The 18,247-nt window shown below is 56.2% G+C and overlaps 6 protein-coding genes across 6 annotated transcripts; 3 read left to right on the top strand and 3 right to left on the bottom strand.

Moving 5' to 3' along the window:
• The first annotated feature begins 148 nt into the window (after positions 1–148).
• Positions 149–3,606, top strand: BDW47DRAFT_112255 (U3 snoRNA-associated protein UTP13). Its single transcript, XM_024814132.1, has 3 exons — positions 149–418; positions 473–500; positions 553–3,606. The coding sequence occupies exons 1-3, from the start codon at positions 245–247 to the stop codon at positions 3,261–3,263; spliced, it is 2,913 nt and encodes a 970-aa protein (XP_024668431.1). The 5' UTR covers positions 149–244; the 3' UTR covers positions 3,264–3,606.
• A 95-nt stretch (positions 3,607–3,701) lies between these two features.
• Positions 3,702–4,963, bottom strand: spp2 (spliceosome ATPase-activating subunit SPP2). The gene has a single exon (XM_024814131.1). The coding sequence runs from the start codon at positions 4,948–4,950 to the stop codon at positions 3,832–3,834; it is 1,119 nt and encodes a 372-aa protein (XP_024668430.1). The 5' UTR covers positions 4,951–4,963; the 3' UTR covers positions 3,702–3,831.
• A 1,293-nt stretch (positions 4,964–6,256) lies between these two features.
• Positions 6,257–11,600, bottom strand: eaf1 (MYB and HSA domain protein). The gene is made up of 5 exons (XM_024819833.1): positions 11,290–11,600; positions 11,047–11,190; positions 7,912–10,835; positions 7,682–7,839; positions 6,257–7,617 (listed from the first exon to the last, which is right to left on the bottom strand). The coding sequence occupies exons 1-5, from the start codon at positions 11,331–11,333 to the stop codon at positions 6,418–6,420; spliced, it is 4,470 nt and encodes a 1,489-aa protein (XP_024668429.1). The 5' UTR covers positions 11,334–11,600; the 3' UTR covers positions 6,257–6,417.
• A 1,370-nt stretch (positions 11,601–12,970) lies between these two features.
• Positions 12,971–14,984, top strand: BDW47DRAFT_77911 (translation initiation factor eIF2 subunit gamma). Its single transcript, XM_024819832.1, has 3 exons — positions 12,971–13,609; positions 13,691–14,677; positions 14,744–14,984. The coding sequence occupies exons 1-3, from the start codon at positions 13,086–13,088 to the stop codon at positions 14,772–14,774; spliced, it is 1,542 nt and encodes a 513-aa protein (XP_024668428.1). The 5' UTR covers positions 12,971–13,085; the 3' UTR covers positions 14,775–14,984.
• A 542-nt stretch (positions 14,985–15,526) lies between these two features.
• BDW47DRAFT_112249 (zinc metalloprotease) lies at positions 15,527–17,391 on the top strand. Its single transcript, XM_024814129.1, has 5 exons — positions 15,527–15,602; positions 15,691–15,873; positions 15,938–16,684; positions 16,737–16,929; positions 17,064–17,391. Exons 1-5 carry the CDS (start codon positions 15,588–15,590, stop codon positions 17,294–17,296), a joined length of 1,371 nt encoding a protein of 456 aa, XP_024668427.1. The 5' UTR covers positions 15,527–15,587; the 3' UTR covers positions 17,297–17,391.
• Positions 17,374–18,179, bottom strand: BDW47DRAFT_112248 (uncharacterized protein). Its single transcript, XM_024814128.1, has one exon. The coding sequence runs from the start codon at positions 18,027–18,029 to the stop codon at positions 17,529–17,531; it is 501 nt and encodes a 166-aa protein (XP_024668426.1). The 5' UTR covers positions 18,030–18,179; the 3' UTR covers positions 17,374–17,528.
• Between the last annotated feature and the right edge of the window lie 68 nt (positions 18,180–18,247).

Raw genomic sequence — 18,247 nt, 5'->3', positions numbered from 1 at the left:
GGCGGTTGTCGCGTCAGATGCGGCTGGATGCACGGACCCGCGGGGATCGGCGGAGACAAACAGGACAAACGGAACAAACAGCCGTCCCATCGAAAAAAAAGATCGAAATACTTCGCTCCGTCGCACGCTTTCTTAGACGACACTCGACGATCTCCCCCCGCTGCTTATTCTCTCTTTATTTTTTGGGTGTGTGATGGCGCAGTAGTTGTCCATTCTCTGACATCACTGGAACTTCGTGCGAATCATGTCGAAAGCCGTGGTGAAGACGACCTTTGAGGCGTCGCGGACCCTCCGTCCCATCTACACCGGAGGAAGTACGGCGCTGGATGCGAGTGGCCGCATTCTGGTCACCTGTGTGGGTGAGGATGCGCTGGTTGTGGATTTGGAGACGGGCGATCAGCTGGCCAGTCTGGAAGGGGTAAGATTTGGCCCTAGTGGTGTCAAAACTCGTTGTCGCTAACGGGATCTCTAGGATGGCGAGATAATCACCAGCTTGGCAAGTAAGTAAAGACGGTTCCAGGATCAGTCGTGCTTTGTCTGACGAATTCATAGTTACGCCGTCGGCGTCACACGTGGTGGTCTGTTCGCGATCATTGTCTATGCAAATCTACTCCCTGACACCCTTCGACGACGTTTCCCGAACCATTGATACGAAACTTGTGCGGACCCTGAAGCCGCACGTGGCACCCGTGGTGACCACCGCGATCGATCCGACCAGCACGCTCCTGGCGACCGGTGCGGCAGATGGCTCGGTGAAGATCTGGGATATCCGAGGCGGCTACGTCACACATACCTTCCATGGACACCGCGGCGTCATCTCGGCCCTGTGCTTTTTCCAGGTGCATATCCAAGATGACGATGCGGCGGCGTCGTCCAAGAAGAAGAAATCGAAGAAAATCGACGACGATGAGGAGATGGGTGATCTCACCACCTCGGGAAGCACAATTGGAGGGTTCCGGCTGGCGTCGGGAAGTGAGGAAGGTAAAGTGCGCGTGTGGGATCTGAACAAGAGGAAACCGATCGCGTCTCTGGACTCTCACGTTTCGGTGGTCCGGAGTCTGTCGTATTCGCCGTCAGAGAATGCGCTGATCTCTGCCGGCAGAGATAGGACCGTCATTGTGTGGGATGTCCGGACATTCAAGACCCGCCGCGTGATTCCCGTTCTTGAGAGCGTGGAGGCGGCGGCTTTTGTGGGTGACAGCGGACTGTGTGTCGTCGGCGGTGAAAACGGCAAGCTGCGCGTCTGGGACTGCAACCGTGGAGGCGAGGTCACCGAGGACCAAGAGCCTGCCCCTGAATATGAGGCCGTGATGGCCATCCAGTATACCCCCGGTCTGGACTTTGCGATGACTGTGCATGCCGACCAATCCATCCGGCTCCACTCCCTCGATTCCCTGTCCGGTTATAAACCTGGGTCGCGATTGGACCCCCTGCCGGTCATCAGACGCATTTCTGGAAATGACGACGATATCATCGACCTGGCCTACGTCGGGCCTGATCGGTCAATGCTGGCTCTGGCCAGCAACACGGAGGCGATTCGGGTCGTGTCGGTGGGGCCGTCCAAGGACCGGCCGTCCCAGGGACAACAGGATTATTTCGGCGCCGACGTGACCTATCTGGAGGGTCACGACGATATCATCATCTGTATCGACGTGGACTGGTCCGGTCACTGGCTGGCCACCGGCGCAAAGGACAACACCGCCCGTCTCTGGCGGCTCGACCCGAAGTCATCGTCCTATACGTGCTTCGCAGTGTTGACGGGCCACGCAGAGACCCTGGGTGCCCTCAGCTTCCCCCGCGAACCCCCGCCCGCCGACACCCCCGCCCGCCGCGATCCGGTCAATCACCCCCCAGCATTCCTGATCACCGGCTCCCAGGACCGGACCATCAAGCGCTGGGATCTAGGCAAACTCGCACCGCTCGCTTCCTCTCAACCGCACCACCCCAAGGCCATCTTCACGCGCAAGGCCCACGAGAAAGACATCAACGCTCTGGACGTCAGCCCGGGCAACACCTTGTTCGCCAGCGCCTCCCAGGACCGGACGGTGAAGATCTGGTCGGCCGAGGACGGCACCACCGTCGGTGTGCTCCGCGGCCACAAGAGAGGCGTCTGGTCCGCGCGCTTCTCCCCGCGCGGCACCCCGTCCATCACCAACGACACCCGCACCAGCACCAGCCGAGGCATGATCGTGACCGGATCGGGTGACAAGACCATCAAAGTCTGGAGTCTCTCCGACTACAGCTGTCTTCTCACTTTCGAGGGCCACACGAACAGCGTCCTCAAGGTGCTGTGGCTGCCCCCTCCAGACCTCTCTGGCACCGGCGAGGACGACGACGAGGAGGGCCGCGCCGCCTTCGCCCACGCCGCCTCCCAAGCCCGTCCCATGGTGGCATCCGCCGCCGCAGATGGCCTTGTGAAAATTTGGTCGCCCTACACTGGCGAGCTCGAGACAACGCTCGACAACCACACCGACCGCGTCTGGGCCCTCGCCAGTCCGACCCCATCCGGCAAACGCGACGACGCAGTCTCCCCATCCACCTTCAAGTCCTCCTGCCCGTACGCCCTCGCCTCCGGATCCGCCGATTCCACCGTCACCTTCTGGACGGATACCACGTCCGCGACCTACACGGCAACCGTCAGCGCGAACACGGCACGCATCGAGCAAGACCAACAGCTAGAGAACTACATCCGGGCCGGCGCCTACCGCGAAGCCATCACGCTCGCGCTCCAACTCAACCACCCAGGCCGCCTCCTCTCCCTCTTCCAAGCAGCCGTCGACGCCGCCGATGACCCACACGCCACAGAAGCGCAGAAGAGCGAGCGAGCCAACAGCCTCACCGGCGACCCCTCCATCGACCAGGTCCTCCAGACCCTCGACCCCGAAAACCTCCGCACCCTGCTCCTCCGCCTGCGCGATTGGAACACCAACGCCCGCACCGCCCCTGTCTCCCAGCGCATCCTGTTCGCCCTATTCCGCTCCTATCCCGCATCCACTTTCATCGAACTCGCTACCTCCAGCATGGCGCGCAGCTCTACCGACCGCCGCACTGCAGCTGGCATGAAGGATATCCTTATTGCCTTGTCCTCCTACACGGAGCGCCACTACCGCCGTATCGAGGAACTCGCCGACGAAAGCTACCTCGTCGAGTGGGTCCTCGGCGAAATGAGCGGCGGAGTCGGTTTAGACGGGTTGAAGGACGCCAGTCACGACGATGACAACGTACCGGAGCATGAGCAGGACGTCCTCATGTTGGGTGTGTAGACTTCCTCAACCATGAAAACAAAAATTAAAAAAAGGAAAGCGATACAAAAAAGGGAAAGCAAAAGAATAAACGAGAACATGTATAGATAGATCCAACGGGGTGTGTGTGTGGTCTGTTTGGACTTGCTTTTGTTGTTGTTTTATTTGTGATATCACGGCGCGCTATATTATGGGGGTATTTATTTATTCATTAGTTTGTTTATTTGCATTTGCATCGTATTAGTATTTTCATTTTATTCTCTTCTATTTCATTGTTTTATTCTATCTTGTCTTCTCCGTTCTTGGGATGGATGGATGAGGTGAAATCAGCATGTATATAGAAAAGTCTTGTCTGGGATTCTACGCTGGTGGCTGACTCTGTAAACTTCAAACCATGTAAGTTAAAGCCTAGATTTCAAATATCATACGTAAAATATTCTATACAAAATCATCATCTCATAGCTATCCATTTTACAAGCAATATAGTTGACATTATCCTCCAAGCTTGGAATCGAACAGCCCTATCATGACATGGTATCAACTAAACCTTCGAACACACCCATCAACACAAGTAGATGTATATAATAGATCACCTATCATCATACCTCCGTCGCCGATGAGAGTCACGATCACGGTCACTGCCACGATCCCGATCCCGCTCTCGATCTCGTCCGTGCCTACTCGACTCCTTCGACGAGTGTCGCGAGCTGCTGTACCGGTCATCGTCTCGGTATCGGTGGCTCCTCTCTCGGTCTCTGTCGCTGTCGCGGTCTCGATCGCGACGACGGTCACGATCTTTATCATCTCGATCTCGGTAGTATCGATCGTCATCGTCGTCGTCGTACTTCCGTCGTCGGGAATGTCGGTCACTGGATGAGCGACTCCGATCTCGTCGGGATGATTTCCTCTCCGAACGATCGTCGTAGTCGTCGTCTCGGCGTCGTCGAGAGTCGCGGTCTCGATCACGGCCGCTCTTTTCTAGATTCCGATCTCGTCGTTCCTTCCACTCGTCGTCATCCGCTTTCTTCGTCTTCGAGTCCTTCTGCAAAGCAGATAGCTCCTCCTCCGTGACGAACTCGCCCGTTTGCGTATTCCGCATCATAACAGGCATATAAACGCCCTCGGTATTCGGCTCACCCTCCTTCCCAGACTTCCTCGACCCCTTGCGCATAGCCGCCCTCCCCCAAGCCCCAAGCTCCGCCTCCGCCCCCTTACCCCCAGAGGCATCCTTAGCCCCGATTCCCAGGAACCCAGGCCGTCGCTCAGGAACCTTTGGGGCTCCCACCGCCTTGGCGTTGTTGCTGCCGTACTTGCCGCGTCCGACCGCTTGGCCTTCCTTCCAGCCCATCCCCCGTAGCAAGGCAGCGCCGAAATCCTCGACAGGAATGGCGTTGTACTGGTCTAGGGATGCTGGCTCGGGTCGCGCTGCAACATCTGCCTTGAACGACGTCGTCTCGTCGTATCGGCCGTCGCCACCAGCAGTAGACTCGATCACCAGATCTGACCGACGTGCGTCCCCCGCATCGCCTTGAGTCTCGCGAATCAGCGCCTGCAGCGCCACCTCATCCTGCGTGAGCGGTTTCCTCGCTGCTTGCGGGGTCTCCCCGTCGGCAGGACCCTCTGCGTCGGTCATCAAGCGGTCCCCGTCCCCAGACTCCTCACCCTGCTGCGCCGCGCCAGGCTGCGCAAGACTCAAACCATACGCCATACTCGGTCCCTCCGTCTCAACGTCCCCACCCCCACCACTCGCAACCCCCCTCCTCTGCGCCTCCTGCATCGCCTGCACCTCCCTCGGAAGCAAATTTTTCTTGCCCTTCGGCCGCGCAAGGTTCACACCCGGACGATCGCGCCAGTTATTATTGCTAGACACGGGAATAACCAGCGGCTGCTTCTCATGCGACTTGTCGGCCGCAATCGCAGTACCCGTCATGGTGTCAAACCCCGTGACTTCCTGGTGGACGGGCGCCGCCTCCTCATCATTTTCATCGTCAGAGTCGCCGCCGTGGAGGCCGTGATGCGGGCGGCGGGCGAGTGTTCGTTCGGGCGCGCGTGACGTCGGCGTGTTGCTGCCGCTTCGGCTGCTGCTCTGGAAGCTAAAGGCTGTCTTCTTGGATGCGCCGTTCGATGCGGCTTTGCCGCCCAGGGCCATGGAAATCGGCTTGGCTGGGGAGTTTGATGCGCCGTCGCGCGGCTGCTGCTGCTGGGATGACATCGTGTGGGGCCTTTTTTGTGTCTCGTTGGCGGGAAGAAAGAAATATCAAAACGGGGTGTCGGACGCTTTCTCGGTCCATTCATGGGATAATAGCGATCAGGGTGTCCATCGTTGTTGCAATAGTCAAGCAGATCGCTAGAGGAAGTACTTGGATGGATCATCTGTTGATGATCAAATTACTCGATGGCGGTCCTGGGCGGTGTGGAATGGCCGGATGAAAGTCACCGCCTTGTGCTGCCTGAGGCATTGGTTGGGTCTATGTCTGATTTCTACAATGTATGCAGTCCGAATCAACGTCTTCAAGTGTAAATGTGGTTCATTATTAATGTATTTTTGTTCTCTGTTCCCTCGCCAGTCATAAATAGAGGGGGTAAATGAAAGAAAAAAAATAAAAAAAAACTAATCGTACAATCATAGTCATTGATCGCTCTTGGAACTCATCCATTCCAACCCCGCCTTCCAAAAGTACTCCCCTGTACCTTTTTGTTAAATGAAATGCGTCCTATCAATACATGTGGTACAATATAAAAAAGATGCGTGAAAGTCAAAAGTAGAAAAAAGAAGAAAGAAAACCCAATCCCGAAGTAGAGCACTGGTATCACGTCCATGCAGCCAGCGCATCTCGGGTAAATCCGTCCCATGCCAATACAGCATGTCAAGTAAAAAGTAAAAAAAAGAAAAGGAAAGATAGGAAAAAGAGAAGGGGATCAAGGGTAAATGTGACTTTCATCGTAAGGTACGGCCGTCACAGGAGAGGTAAAGGTGGAGGAGGGATGGGGAAAGAGAGAGCAACGGATAGAAGGGTCTGTAGAAGGTAGGTAGGTAGGTAGAAGGGTAGGTAGTGTAGAGTCAAGGAGTAAAAGGGGAGGGAAATGAATATGTACAGAAGAAGGGTAATAACCGGTGGATGAAGCCGAGAGCAGAGAAAGTCCCACAGTATCTTGCAACTTGCAACTGCAACGCTCAGCTCCCCGCAGCAGTCTGAGCCTTGGGCGGATTGGGGCTCTTGCTCGACCCCGGCATCTGCCCAGCTTGAGCACTCCCACTGCGTTGGGTTTGTGGCGTCGCACTCCGGCTCGGTTGAGGGACGGCACCGTTCACGGCCGGAGAACTCGTCACGCCCGCCCGATTCTGCGGCGTCGGCTGGGGCACGCGCATCATAGGGGAGAATCCTTGCGCGGGGGGCACTTGCATCCCCGGGCCACCGTTGATCCCGGCCGGAGGGGATTGGAAGTTCCCATCGTGCGGAATCTGATAGTTGGCCTGAACCCCACCCAGGTTGCCCGCGGCGGCAGTCATGGCCACTTGCGACATGCGCTGCTGCTGGTATTGGTGCAGCCGGTCGGTCGCCAGCTTGGTCACCTGTTCCGGGGGCATGTTGGGATTGTTGCGCTGGATCTGGTTCTGGATGTTGCTGATCTGCGGCACCACCCCGTTCGACAACAGATTCGGTTGGCCCATACGAGGCGAAGGCGTGGACACGCTTTGCGGCGTCGAGTGGTGGAACGACGGGCTCTGCATGCCCCCGCTCGCCTGGAGAGCCGCCATCATGGCAGGTGTGTTGGGGCTGTTGTTCACATTCGACATGTTCAAGTTCGGCGAATGGGATCCCTGGGGGACAAATTGCTGCTGATTGTGGAACGGGGGTTGCGCCGGCTGGGCCTGGGTCTGCGATGGCTGGTGTTGCTGATGGTGCTGGTGCGGCTGCGACTGCTGCGGCTGCTGTTGGTGTGGCTGGTGATGCGTGTGTTGCTGCTGCTGTTGCCGAGATTGCAACATCCGCTGTTGCTCTTGCAGACGGTTGGCTTCCCGGATGATCCGCGCGTTGTCGGGAGACGTCTGCATGGGCATTGCCGGAGGCCGGGCCCCCGGATTCTGCTGCATCCCGGAATGAGGCATCACCTTCATCGACATCTGCGCTGCTCCCATGGGCCCACTGGTCGGTCCAGGCATCCCTTGCAGCTGAGGGCGGCTCTGGTTCACACCAACGCCCGGCGGCATCCCATTGGGCAATCCGTTGGGCATCCCATTCGGGTTGTTGCCGGGAAGAGCGGGAGTTCCCGAGGAGTGAGGCAACCCGTTCGGAATCCGTCCGGGCGGGGCATTCATCACCGCCTGCTGCTGGTTGGGCAGTTGACCGGCACGTTGCGCGGCAAGATTGGCCTATAGAGATTGTCAGTCCGCTAGTGCCCAGGAGCCACGCGGGAAGGGGAAAGGAAAGGCTTACTCGTTGCTGCGCGATCATCTGCTGCCGGTACTGCTCTTGCCGCTCCTGCAGCTTCAGCTCGCGTTCGTACTTCATGCGGCTGAATTCAGCGGGGGTGGAGATGGGCGGTTTGGGCTGGTTAGTCTCGTTGACCTTTCTCAGGGACGCCAGATGGGAAGCTAATGGGAAAGTTCATGATTAATACACCGGTGTCCCCATAGATCAGCGGACAAAGGGATTCGTCTACTTACCATGCTGTTGTTTCTGAAGCATAGTCTCACGCTTCTTGGCCAGTTTCCGCATGGCATCGAGCAACGCCAAATGCTTGGAGGCCCTCTTGCGATCCACACGGACCGGCTGCGTCGTTCGTCGACGAACCGGTGGGAGGGACTGTGCGTTGTTGGTGCCTTGCTGCGCTTGCTGCTGCGGCGTTTGCTGCTGCCCTTGCTGTTGCTGTTGTTGCTGTTGCTGTTGCTGCTGCTGCTGCTGCTGTTGTTGCTGCTGTTGTTGCTGCTGCTGCTGTTGGGCCAGCACGGTACGTTGGGCCGTCTCAAGTCGCTGGTGGTATGCTCGGAAATATTGGGTCTTGGACATATCGGCAGGGAGGCCTTCGAGGCTAATCCAGCGTTCAAAGCATTCCCAGGGGGTCCGTCGCTCCGCGCCCGACGTGAACTGCGAGGCGGGGGAGAGGCAACTGGAGATGAGAGACCAATTGTAGGAATAATCCTTGACGAGACGCCGGAGCTCGTCATCTTCTCCGTACGTCCACTGGGATGACTGCCGCGACTCGAAGAATCCCACCGAGGGCATAGGGTATTCAGTGGGAGGTCGGAAAGAGTGTCCCGGGTGGATCCGGTCGCGAATGTGCTTGTTCTCGGGTCGAAACAGCGCCACGTTGGTCTGCTCGGCCGGCAGGTCGATCAACCGGTGCTCAGGCCCATTTTGATAAGCCGAATAATCGTACCGGCTGCGTTTCCGCGGCGGTTCGTTGTCGTGGAACGTGATCTTGCCGGCCGCATATTTGGAGACGGGGAGAATCTCCGTCTTCCACACCGCATCCGGCGGCTGTTTGAAGGCGGGGAGGTTGGTCTCCGGGGCAAGCTGAACGGGTTCGTAGATGGGCAACTCGTCCAGGAGCTTCTGCGCGGCCGGGGTCATGTCAAGCGAGAAGGTGAATTCATCCGAGCCGAGAGAGAATATCGCCGCGGGGGCCACGGTGTCCCCCAGGTCGGGACGGAGCTCCTCATTGCACCCGTCGCTGACCGAGTCCTCCTCGGTCGAGGGCACCAGGTCGGGCGTCGGATGGGAGATGACCCCCGGCATCATCTCGTCGCTGGTCTCTTCCGGGGGCGACATCATGTTCGCATGGGGCTCCGTCTTCTTCCGCGCCGGCGCCGGCGGGGACGGCGTGCGGACCGGCACGCGCAGCAGGGCCCGGTGCTCCGGATCGCTATGCACGTACTCGGCGCACCATTCCGCGCAACTCTTGGCGGCGGCGATCTTCCACTTGCGCTCCTCCCGGAAATCGGTGCGCATCCACTTCATGTGGTCCAGCAAGGCGTCCCAGTGCGTGGCCTGGCGGGGGGGCTCGAGCGACCGCTTCAACTGGCGCAACGGCCACCGGTTGGCATTCTGGAGCGAATAGATGCGCCGCAGCGTACGGCAATCCATCTGCTCCTGGTATTCCAGCAGGTGGTTGGCCGTGGTCAGCGTCTTGTGAGCCGACGCCAGCAGCGTGCTCAGATGGGTCCCGCGGGGCGGGGAACAGGCTTTGTTCTGAAACAGGGTGAACAGATAATCGTGCTCCTCGTTCAGGCGCGCGACGTCACCAGCCTGCTGGTGCACCAGTTCCACCGAGTCCGCCTTCTCGGGCGGCGGCTGCTTCGGAAAAACGACAGCCGAGAGCTTGCTGCGGTCCTTTTCGCGCGCCTTCCGGTCCTTGAACCGCATCTTGGCCGGCGAGTCGGGCGCCGAGGCGGACGGGGACGGCGGCATGACGGTCGGCTTGTCCCCGTGTGGGGAGGTCTGCCGGGGGCTTTCCCCAAGGATCTCCGAGACCGATTTGTGCCGGATCGCGCCCGAGGACACCCGGGTGGTCATCCGCTCGGTGGGGATGGATCCGGTCGGGGTAGCCTTCTTCTGCGTGGGGATCTCCGGGGCCGGCGCTGGGGGCTGCTGCTCCGTCTTGACCGCCGACGGGACCGTGTCCCGCGCGTCTGGGGCCGGGGTTCCCTTGGATTCCTCGGGGGCGGGCACCACGCCGTCGGATGTCTTGGGCTCCAGGGGCGGGGCCGCGTCGGCGGCCGCGGCCGCGGCGGCTGGGGGACTCGTTACGGGTCGGCCGACGTTCTCGTCGATGACTTCGTTGGTGATGGGGCCACTGGCCGCCGCGTCCCCAATGGTCTTGCTGGCCGTCAGCGTGCGGTGCTGCAGGGACTGCGCGGCCTCCAGCTGCAGTTGCTCATCCGGCGTCGAGGGGACCAACCCGGGCGGTACCTGGATTGGTTCCTCGGGCTTTGGTGTCGGCGCCGACTTCCTCGCAGCGTCGGCGCCCTCCTCTACCGGACTGGTATCCGGAGACGCCGCGACGGGAACCGGGGTGTTGTTGGAATAAGGACCGGCCGACGAGACGGGCGACAAGGGCTGGTCGGGTCCCTGGACCGCCCGTCCCAGGACGAGCGATGGGCGCATATCCTGCTTCTTTTGGCCGGGAGCCAGGTCTGACGCAACGACCCCGGCGGGGGGGGGCTTCGTCTGTCCGGGCGAGCCCGCAAGGTCGGCCCAGTCCTGGCCCTGGCTACTCCTGGGGGTTTCCGGGACGGAGGGGATGGGCTTCTGCTCCGCCGACGGATACGGGACTGCCTGGGTGGCGATCGGGGCGGGAAGGTCTCGTCCTTGGACACCATCCGGACCGACCCCAAGCGCCAGTTTGGCGGGCGCTCCAGCCTCTGGCTTTCCCGTCGGCGATGAGCCCGGGAGCACCTGCGCTGCCGGTCTCTGCCCGTCCACGCCAGCGGGAGAGGCATGGGCCGCGTCTACCGCCAAGGGGGGACTAATTGGGGCAGCATCTTGGGCTTTGGCGGCGGGTTCGACCGCCGGGGCGCTCTCCTCTTTAGCGGGCGCGACCAGATAGGTGGGCAGTGGTGGCAGAGAGGCATCATTGAAGTAGCGACCTCTGGGGAGGGAGTTAGTACACGTAAGGGAAGAGATGTATATCGATATATCAACATCAACCTATCATATATAGATAGATAGATAGACAGATGGATATATAGACATCGAATGAACATGTTTCATCCACGCGACAGGTGAATTGAAAGAAGCAAGAACGAGAGAATAACGAAGGAAGAGAAATAAATGAATGAATAAAATAAGAAGAAACATACTGTTGGAGATCGTTGGCGTCCAAAAAGGCCTGTTCCTTTTGATGGTATACGGACGGGGAGACCGCGGACTCGGTCGCGGTCGCGACGCCCACGGTCGCATAGTAAAGCTCACTCAATTTGCGCTTCCGCGACAACAAGCAACGTCTAAACAATTGTCATCAGCGACACCACGAGATTGCAGGGGGGCGAAACCAAAAGATGAGTCGGTGAAGAATATTAAAAAAGGAAAAAATAATAACATACGAGATCTCATCTTTCTTAGACCTAAGGAGCTCGTCCCGGAGCATCGAGTTCTAATTCGGGAACACCGCATCCGATTCACGCGCTAAAAATTAAGGGAGTGGATAGAGCGAAGTCATCCAGACCGGAAAAATCGCTCTAAAATGATAAAAAGGATGGGGAATGGATGATAAATGGGGGGGGAAGAGGGGGCAGTGTGGATAGAGGAAGCGATTCACGGACGGGTATTTTGGGGGTGGATGAATTGAAGGGATTTTTTTTTCGGTCGGGGGAAAGATTAGTGAGGAAGAGAGAGTAAGAAAGGGAAGTAAAGGAAGTCCGTAAGAGAGTCAGTAGAGAGAGAGAAATGGGGAGGGAAAACAGGGAGAAAGAGAGGGAGAGAGAGTCAAAGGGGAAGAAAGAAAGAGGTGGTCGGTAACGGGTGTGTATTCGTATCATGGTATGTCCGTCCAGGAATGAGGGATGGAATGCATCCGGAGGGGAAATTGGGGGGTCAATAACAGATACCGGACGGTATTCACACGGTATTCGTACGGTATCCCGCGGGTACCCCATTGGCACGGCCGCATCCGGTAGGTGGACACCTGAGGCCGACAATCAATGGTCTGTGACAGATTGGCAGGATATGATTGCCGACTTATACCTTGATAGTAGGTGAATAATTTGATCACTTCTATCATGCTATCACTTAGATCGCTTGAATCACGCGGACTGGTCTGACCGTAATTTTTTTAGGTGGAGAGGTAGATCATGACGGTGCAGATATTAAATATCAACTATGGATATCAACTATACAAACTATAACTATAACTATATCAACATGTCTACTTCGTAGTACTACTTCAGAGTACCCAATTCTTCATCCATACGGCCTTGAAGAATTATGCAAGTAGAAATGAACTTCCAAGGACTTTCTACTATTGTAAAAGACTCGACGAGGCCTCAGGCCCTATTCATATACACCAACTACTCGAGGTACCGTTAGGGTTATGGAGTCCATACCTTATTCCGACCTATACTTCTATACTTCTATACTTCTATACTTCTATACTTCTCTATTCACGTCCACAGAGCTTCACGCCAGTCAATCCTGGACGATCCTGATAAAATACTCCGTACATACTTCTAATGTTTAGTAGGGTTATCTCCAACTAAACAGGTACCATGTCGTCCTAATCTCTCTCTCTCTCTCTCTCTTGCAAATTTCTCTAGGACTCGCAGGTTTATGACTATGGGTGGAAAGATATAATAACAACAGGAGGAGATCTGGGGATATGATATATTCTAATAAATGTAAGACAGTTTATTGTGTCTCCTACGGCGAGACAGGATGTATATATTTACTTCGGTAGCCTGGAGGTAGTTGGTACCTTGAGCTCATTGGGCCAGTGAGATAACTCTTCTGTCAATCAAACAAATCAATAATCAACACATCTCATATCTTTCATATACCCAGTAAATATAAACAGATAGATAGATAGATAGATAGAGGTGGATGTGAAAATGATATACTCCATACTTCGTCCTGCTGGATTGATGATGAGTCAACGGGCAGAAAATAAAAAAAATTCAAAACCACACACCGCCCACCCTCTCCGCCAATCAACAGGCGGGAAATCCCCCACCAGACAAACCCACCACAAGTTCAATCTGTGACCACCAAATCATCATATACGCCTGCAATTTTCACCCCATCAATCCATCTATCAATCCAACCCCACCCCCTCTCCTCCTCCCCCCTTCTCTTGATTTCCTTCATATTTCGATAGAGATAGCGTTGGAATCACATAACCGCAATCATGGCGACCAACGGTGACTTTTCCGACGACGAGTCCCATCCCGGTTCCCCCGTCTTGGGCGCCAACGGTCATGGTGAGGTTGAGGACCAGGAGCCCCTCGATCAGGGCGAGAAGCCCGTCAAGTCGGCCATGAAGAAGTCCGATGCCCCTCAGCCCCCGAAGCGCCCCGTCCTGCCCGAGCAGCCGGACCCGACCACCCTGGACCTCTCCACGCTGACCCCGTTGTCCCCCGAAATCATCGCCCGCCAGGCCACCATCAACATCGGTACCATTGGTCACGTCGCTCACGGGAAATCCACCGTGGTCAAGGCCATCTCGGAGGTCCAGACTGTCCGTTTCAAGAACGAGCTGGAGCGCAATATCACCATCAAGCTGGGTTACGCCAACGCCAAGATCTACAAGTGTGACAACCCCGAGTGCCCGCGCCCGACGTGCTATAAGAGTTTTAAGAGTGAGAAGGAGGTCGATCCCCCGTGTGAGCGCGATGGCTGCCAGGGTCACTACCGTCTGCTCCGCCATGTCTCGTAAGTCATCATTTTATCCGCGGTGTGTGTCTCGGGGGGGTGGGGGATGGAGAACCCGCATGGCTGATCTCTCTCATATAGGTTCGTTGACTGCCCCGGGCACGATATTCTCATGAGTACCATGTTGTCGGGTGCCGCCGTCATGGACGCCGCCCTCCTTCTGATTGCCGGAAACGAAACGTGCCCGCAGCCCCAGACCTCGGAACATTTGGCCGCCATCGAGATCATGAAGCTCAGCCACATCGTCATCCTGCAGAACAAGGTCGACCTGATGAGGGAGGATGGTGCTCTGCAGCACTACCAGTCTATCCTGAAGTTCATCCGCGGAACCGTCGCCGACGGCTCCCCCATCATCCCCATCTCCGCCCAGCTCAAGTACAACATCGATGCGGTCAACGAGCATCTCGTCACCCACATCCCCGTCCCCGTGCGCGACTTCACCGCCTCGCCGCACATGATCGTCATTCGTTCCTTCGACGTCAACAAGCCCGGTGCCGAGATCGAGGACCTCAAGGGTGGTGTCGCCGGTGGCTCCATCTTGACCGGTGTGCTCAAGCTCAACGACGAGATCGAGATCCGTCCCGGTCTCGTCACCAAGGACGAGAACGGCAAGATCCAGTGTCGCCCCATCTTCTCGCGCATCGTCTCCCTGTTCGCCGAGCACAACGATCTCAAGTTTGCCGTCCCCGGTGGCCTGATCGGTGTGGGTACCCGCGTCGACCCGACCCTGTGCCGTGCCGATCGTCTCGTCGGTTTCGTTCTGGGCCACCGCGGCCGCCTCCCCGCCATCTACACCGAGTTGGAGGTCAACTACTTCCTGCTGCGCCGCCTGCTGGGTGTCAAGACCGCCGACGGCAAGCAGGCCAAGGTTGCCAAGCTGAGCAAGAACGAAGTGCTCATGGTCAACATCGGCTCGACGGCCACGGGCGCCAAGGTGATGGGTGTCAAGGCCGATGCCGCTAAGCTCAGCTTGACCAGCCCGGCCTGTACCGAGGTGGGAGAGAAGATTGCCATCAGCCGGAGAATCGACAAGCATTGGCGTCTGATTGGATGGGCCAACATTGTTGCGTAAGTTTTCCCCCTCTCTTCCACGAATCCCCTATCGTGGCAAATGCAGATTCTAATTACGAACAGTGGTAACACCCTCGAGCCCATCCTGAACTAAACGAGCCGACGCTCGTGGATAGATTCAGCTCGACCCAACCGGCGGTAGAAGGGAGGGGAAGAAGATCCTCCAAGGCGGTTGAAAAGATCGATCTCTATTTCCTTCCCTTTTCCCGTGCGATTCTCGGGCAGCTCCCATTCTCGTGGGGAAGGGCTGTCAAGAATCGGTTACGGTCACGGACAAGGGGTTTTCTCAGGCCCACGCCCTGAATCACGAACGTAGGAGATTGTCGGTTACCCTTCTGGTAACTCGGATGGAGACTTCCCCCGATTGTCTTTGGGCGTTTTCCCTTGCATCCACCGGGATGAGTTGGGTTGGGGGGGGATGGAGTAGAACTGGCTCCTTTTGACGTGTGTTATGACGCTGTTTCGTGAAAAAATTTCCTCATTCTATTTTTTTTTTTTTTCTTTTCTCTCCGTTTTATATTTCCTTGGACGTTTACCCTTTTCTATTTCTTCTTTGAACATGCATGGACCTCTGTAGATGTCACCGGTCTTTTATGAAGGGAGAGAGAAGTCAGAACGACGAGATGCGATGAGAAATTACAGCATTGTTAGACCATATCTTTCAATAATCCTCGTAACCCATCTAAATAAAAAAAAGACAGATCTAATCGTCGGACACGAGTGGACGCTGATGTTGATCTCGTATATCTGGCATGTCAGATCCTCGGGAGGGTTTGTTTGTTGACTAAGTGGCATTAAGTCCGCTTACCCTGAACACTCCACCTCACCTTCTCTTTGTTCATCCATCTTCCCCTCCACCAACACAAACAGCATAACACGGATTGTTGGTTGTGCTGCGCGTGTCATCATGTATATTCTCGAGGTACCTACCCTTTCCTAGCGAAGAGGATGTCCGGTTATGGACGTGTGACGATGTATAGAGAGAGCTAACCTAGTCCAATCCGCTGTAGCAACTGGCGCGTCTGCTGGACCGCCCACTGTTCCCTTGGAAGAATGTCCTCGTGGGGTTCTCCCTGGGCCAGTTTATCCTGGAGGGACTTCTGTCGTTCCGGCAGTTTAAGGTCCTGCAGCGCACCAAGCCCCCGCAGGTGTTGAAGGAGGAGGTGTCGCAGGAAGTCTTCGATCGCAGTCAGGTAGGTAGCCCTCAATCCATCGCCATCTGGCTGGAAGACGGTTGCTGATGGAATGAATCAATAGGCGTACGGTCGCGCCAAAGCCAAGTTCAGTTTCTTCTCCGGTCTCTACGCGCAAGTCCAGAACCTCGCGTTCATCTACGGTGACTTTCTCCCCAAGCTCTGGGGCGCCAGCGGGTTCTTCCTAGCGACGTATCTCCCTACTCGGTTCCAAGGCGAAATCACGCAGACGCTTCTGTTCGTTTTCGGATTCAACATTATCTCTACGGTCTTGTCTCTCCCCGTCTCGTACTACAGCACCTTCGTCCTCGAGGAGAAGTTCGGCTTCAACAAGCAGACGCCGAAGCTCTGGGTTACGGATATGATCAAGGGCCAGTTTCTGGGTATCGTTCTGGGCACGCCTATCATCAGTGCGGTGCTCAAGATCGTCCAGAAAACCGGCAACTCGTTCTTCTACTACCTCTGGCTCTTCGGTGTGTTCGTGCAAGTCTTCGCCATCACCATCTACCCGATCGTTATCCTGCCCATGTTCAACAAACTGTCGCCTCTCGAACCCGGTGCGCTCAAGTCGGGCGTGGAGAAACTGGCCAAGAAACTGGATTTCCCGCTGCAGGAGCTGCACGTCATCGACGGCAGCAAGCGCAGCGCCCACAGCAACGCCTACTTCTACGGACTCCCCTGGAAGAAGCACATCGTCCTCTATGATACCTTGATTGAGAAGAGCGAGCCCGAGGAGGTCGTCGCCGTCCTGAGTCACGAGCTGGGTCATTGGAGCCTGAGCCACACCACCAAGCTGTTTGGTATTGCGCAGGTACGTGATTTGATCCCTCCTGAATTTTGACTGAGCTGATCTTCGAAAATAGTCCCACATGTTCTACATCTTCGCCCTGTTCTCGGTGTTTGTCAACAACCGGTCGTTGTACGAGTCGTTTGGCTTCTACAACGAGATGCCCATCATGGTTGGATTCTTGCTTTTCTCGGATGCTCTGGCTCCGATGGATGCGGTTGTCAAGCTTTTGATGAACATTCTCAGCCGTCGCTTTGAATTCCAAGCTGGTATGTCTCTCTCTCTCTCTCTCTCTCTCTCTCTCTCTCTCTCTCTCTTCCCCCCTCTCTCCCTCTCTCTATCTATCTCTCCCTCTCTCTATCTATCTCTCCCTCTCTGGTGAGTGTGGTTCTGACCTCCATAGATGCCTTCGCGGTGCAGCTGGGCTACTCCAAGGAGCTCGCCTCGTCGCTGCTCAAACTGCAGATCCAGAACCTGAGCACCATGGATGCCGACTGGATGTACGCCAGCTATCACTACTCGCACCCTATCCTGTCGGAGCGACTCAAGGCGCTGGGCTGGTCGGGCGGCAAGGTCACTGGCGGTGTGACCGAGGATAGCGAGAAGCCGGTCAAGGCCAGTGATCGCGAGCTGTAAGGTCATGATTGACGTGGTCGTTTCAACATGAATGGGGAGTTTGAGCACGAATATGATATCTGGTGTATTTTATAGAATGATACTCAACATCAGAAATAAGATAACCCAACTCCGTCTAAATAAGAATACAAGAAATTAAGAAAAAAAAAACAAAAAAGGAAACACGCCCATGCAGTAAACCTTTCCACACCAACATAAATCATTCACCCAAACAACAAGAAGAAGAACCCAGTTAATCCTTATTCTTATTCATCTTGGCCTTCTTCTCCGCCAACCTCCTCTCCTTCTTCTTCCTCTTCCTCTCCTCTTTATCTACCCCACCCTCCCCATCACCATCAACCTCCATCGGCACCCCTTCACCCTCATCCTCATACTGGACCACATCCGGCTGCTCCTTGACCTCAAACTCCTTCGCATCCTCCCATTCCGCCCCGCCGTTCGTTTGCGCCGCACCACCCTCAGCGCTCAAGTTCGCAAGCGCAAGATCTCTCCCCAGCACCTCCCCGGCAAGACCAGCCTGCACGCGCTTGAGATTGTGCAGCATGAGGTTGGGCGCGGCGGCCGTCGTGCGCGAGACGGGACCGTGCTCGCTGATGCCGGCGTTGGGTTGAAGCGCGGGGTCGGTGTTGGCGCGGTCGAGGTAGGCGGCGAGGAAGTCGTGCGCTGTTGATTGCGAGATGGGTTTGCTGGTGAGGAGGGTTGTGGGGGGGAGGGGGGCGGGGATTGTTGTCATTTTTATTATATTCTTCTGTAGGTTTTGGTGGTGGTGGTGGTGGTGGTTGATTTGTAGGTTGTGTATGTAGGTAGAGGTTGTAGGTAGTGTAGATGTCAAGTGTTATTAATCGAGTGTACTCCGTAACTGTAGATCAATTGAGTAACAATACAAAAGAAAAGAGAGGAATTAAACCGTCTAGCAGTTTTCTTGCGATATCAAAAGTGGAATGGAATGCT

The sequence above is a fragment of the Aspergillus candidus genome, assembly GCF_002847045.1.
Source record: "Aspergillus candidus strain CBS 102.13 unplaced genomic scaffold BDW47scaffold_63, whole genome shotgun sequence".
Classification (NCBI taxonomy): Eukaryota; Fungi; Ascomycota; class Eurotiomycetes; order Eurotiales; family Aspergillaceae; genus Aspergillus; species Aspergillus candidus.
Note: the sequence above shows the minus strand (reverse complement) of the source record. Positions and strands in the feature narration are given on the sequence as shown.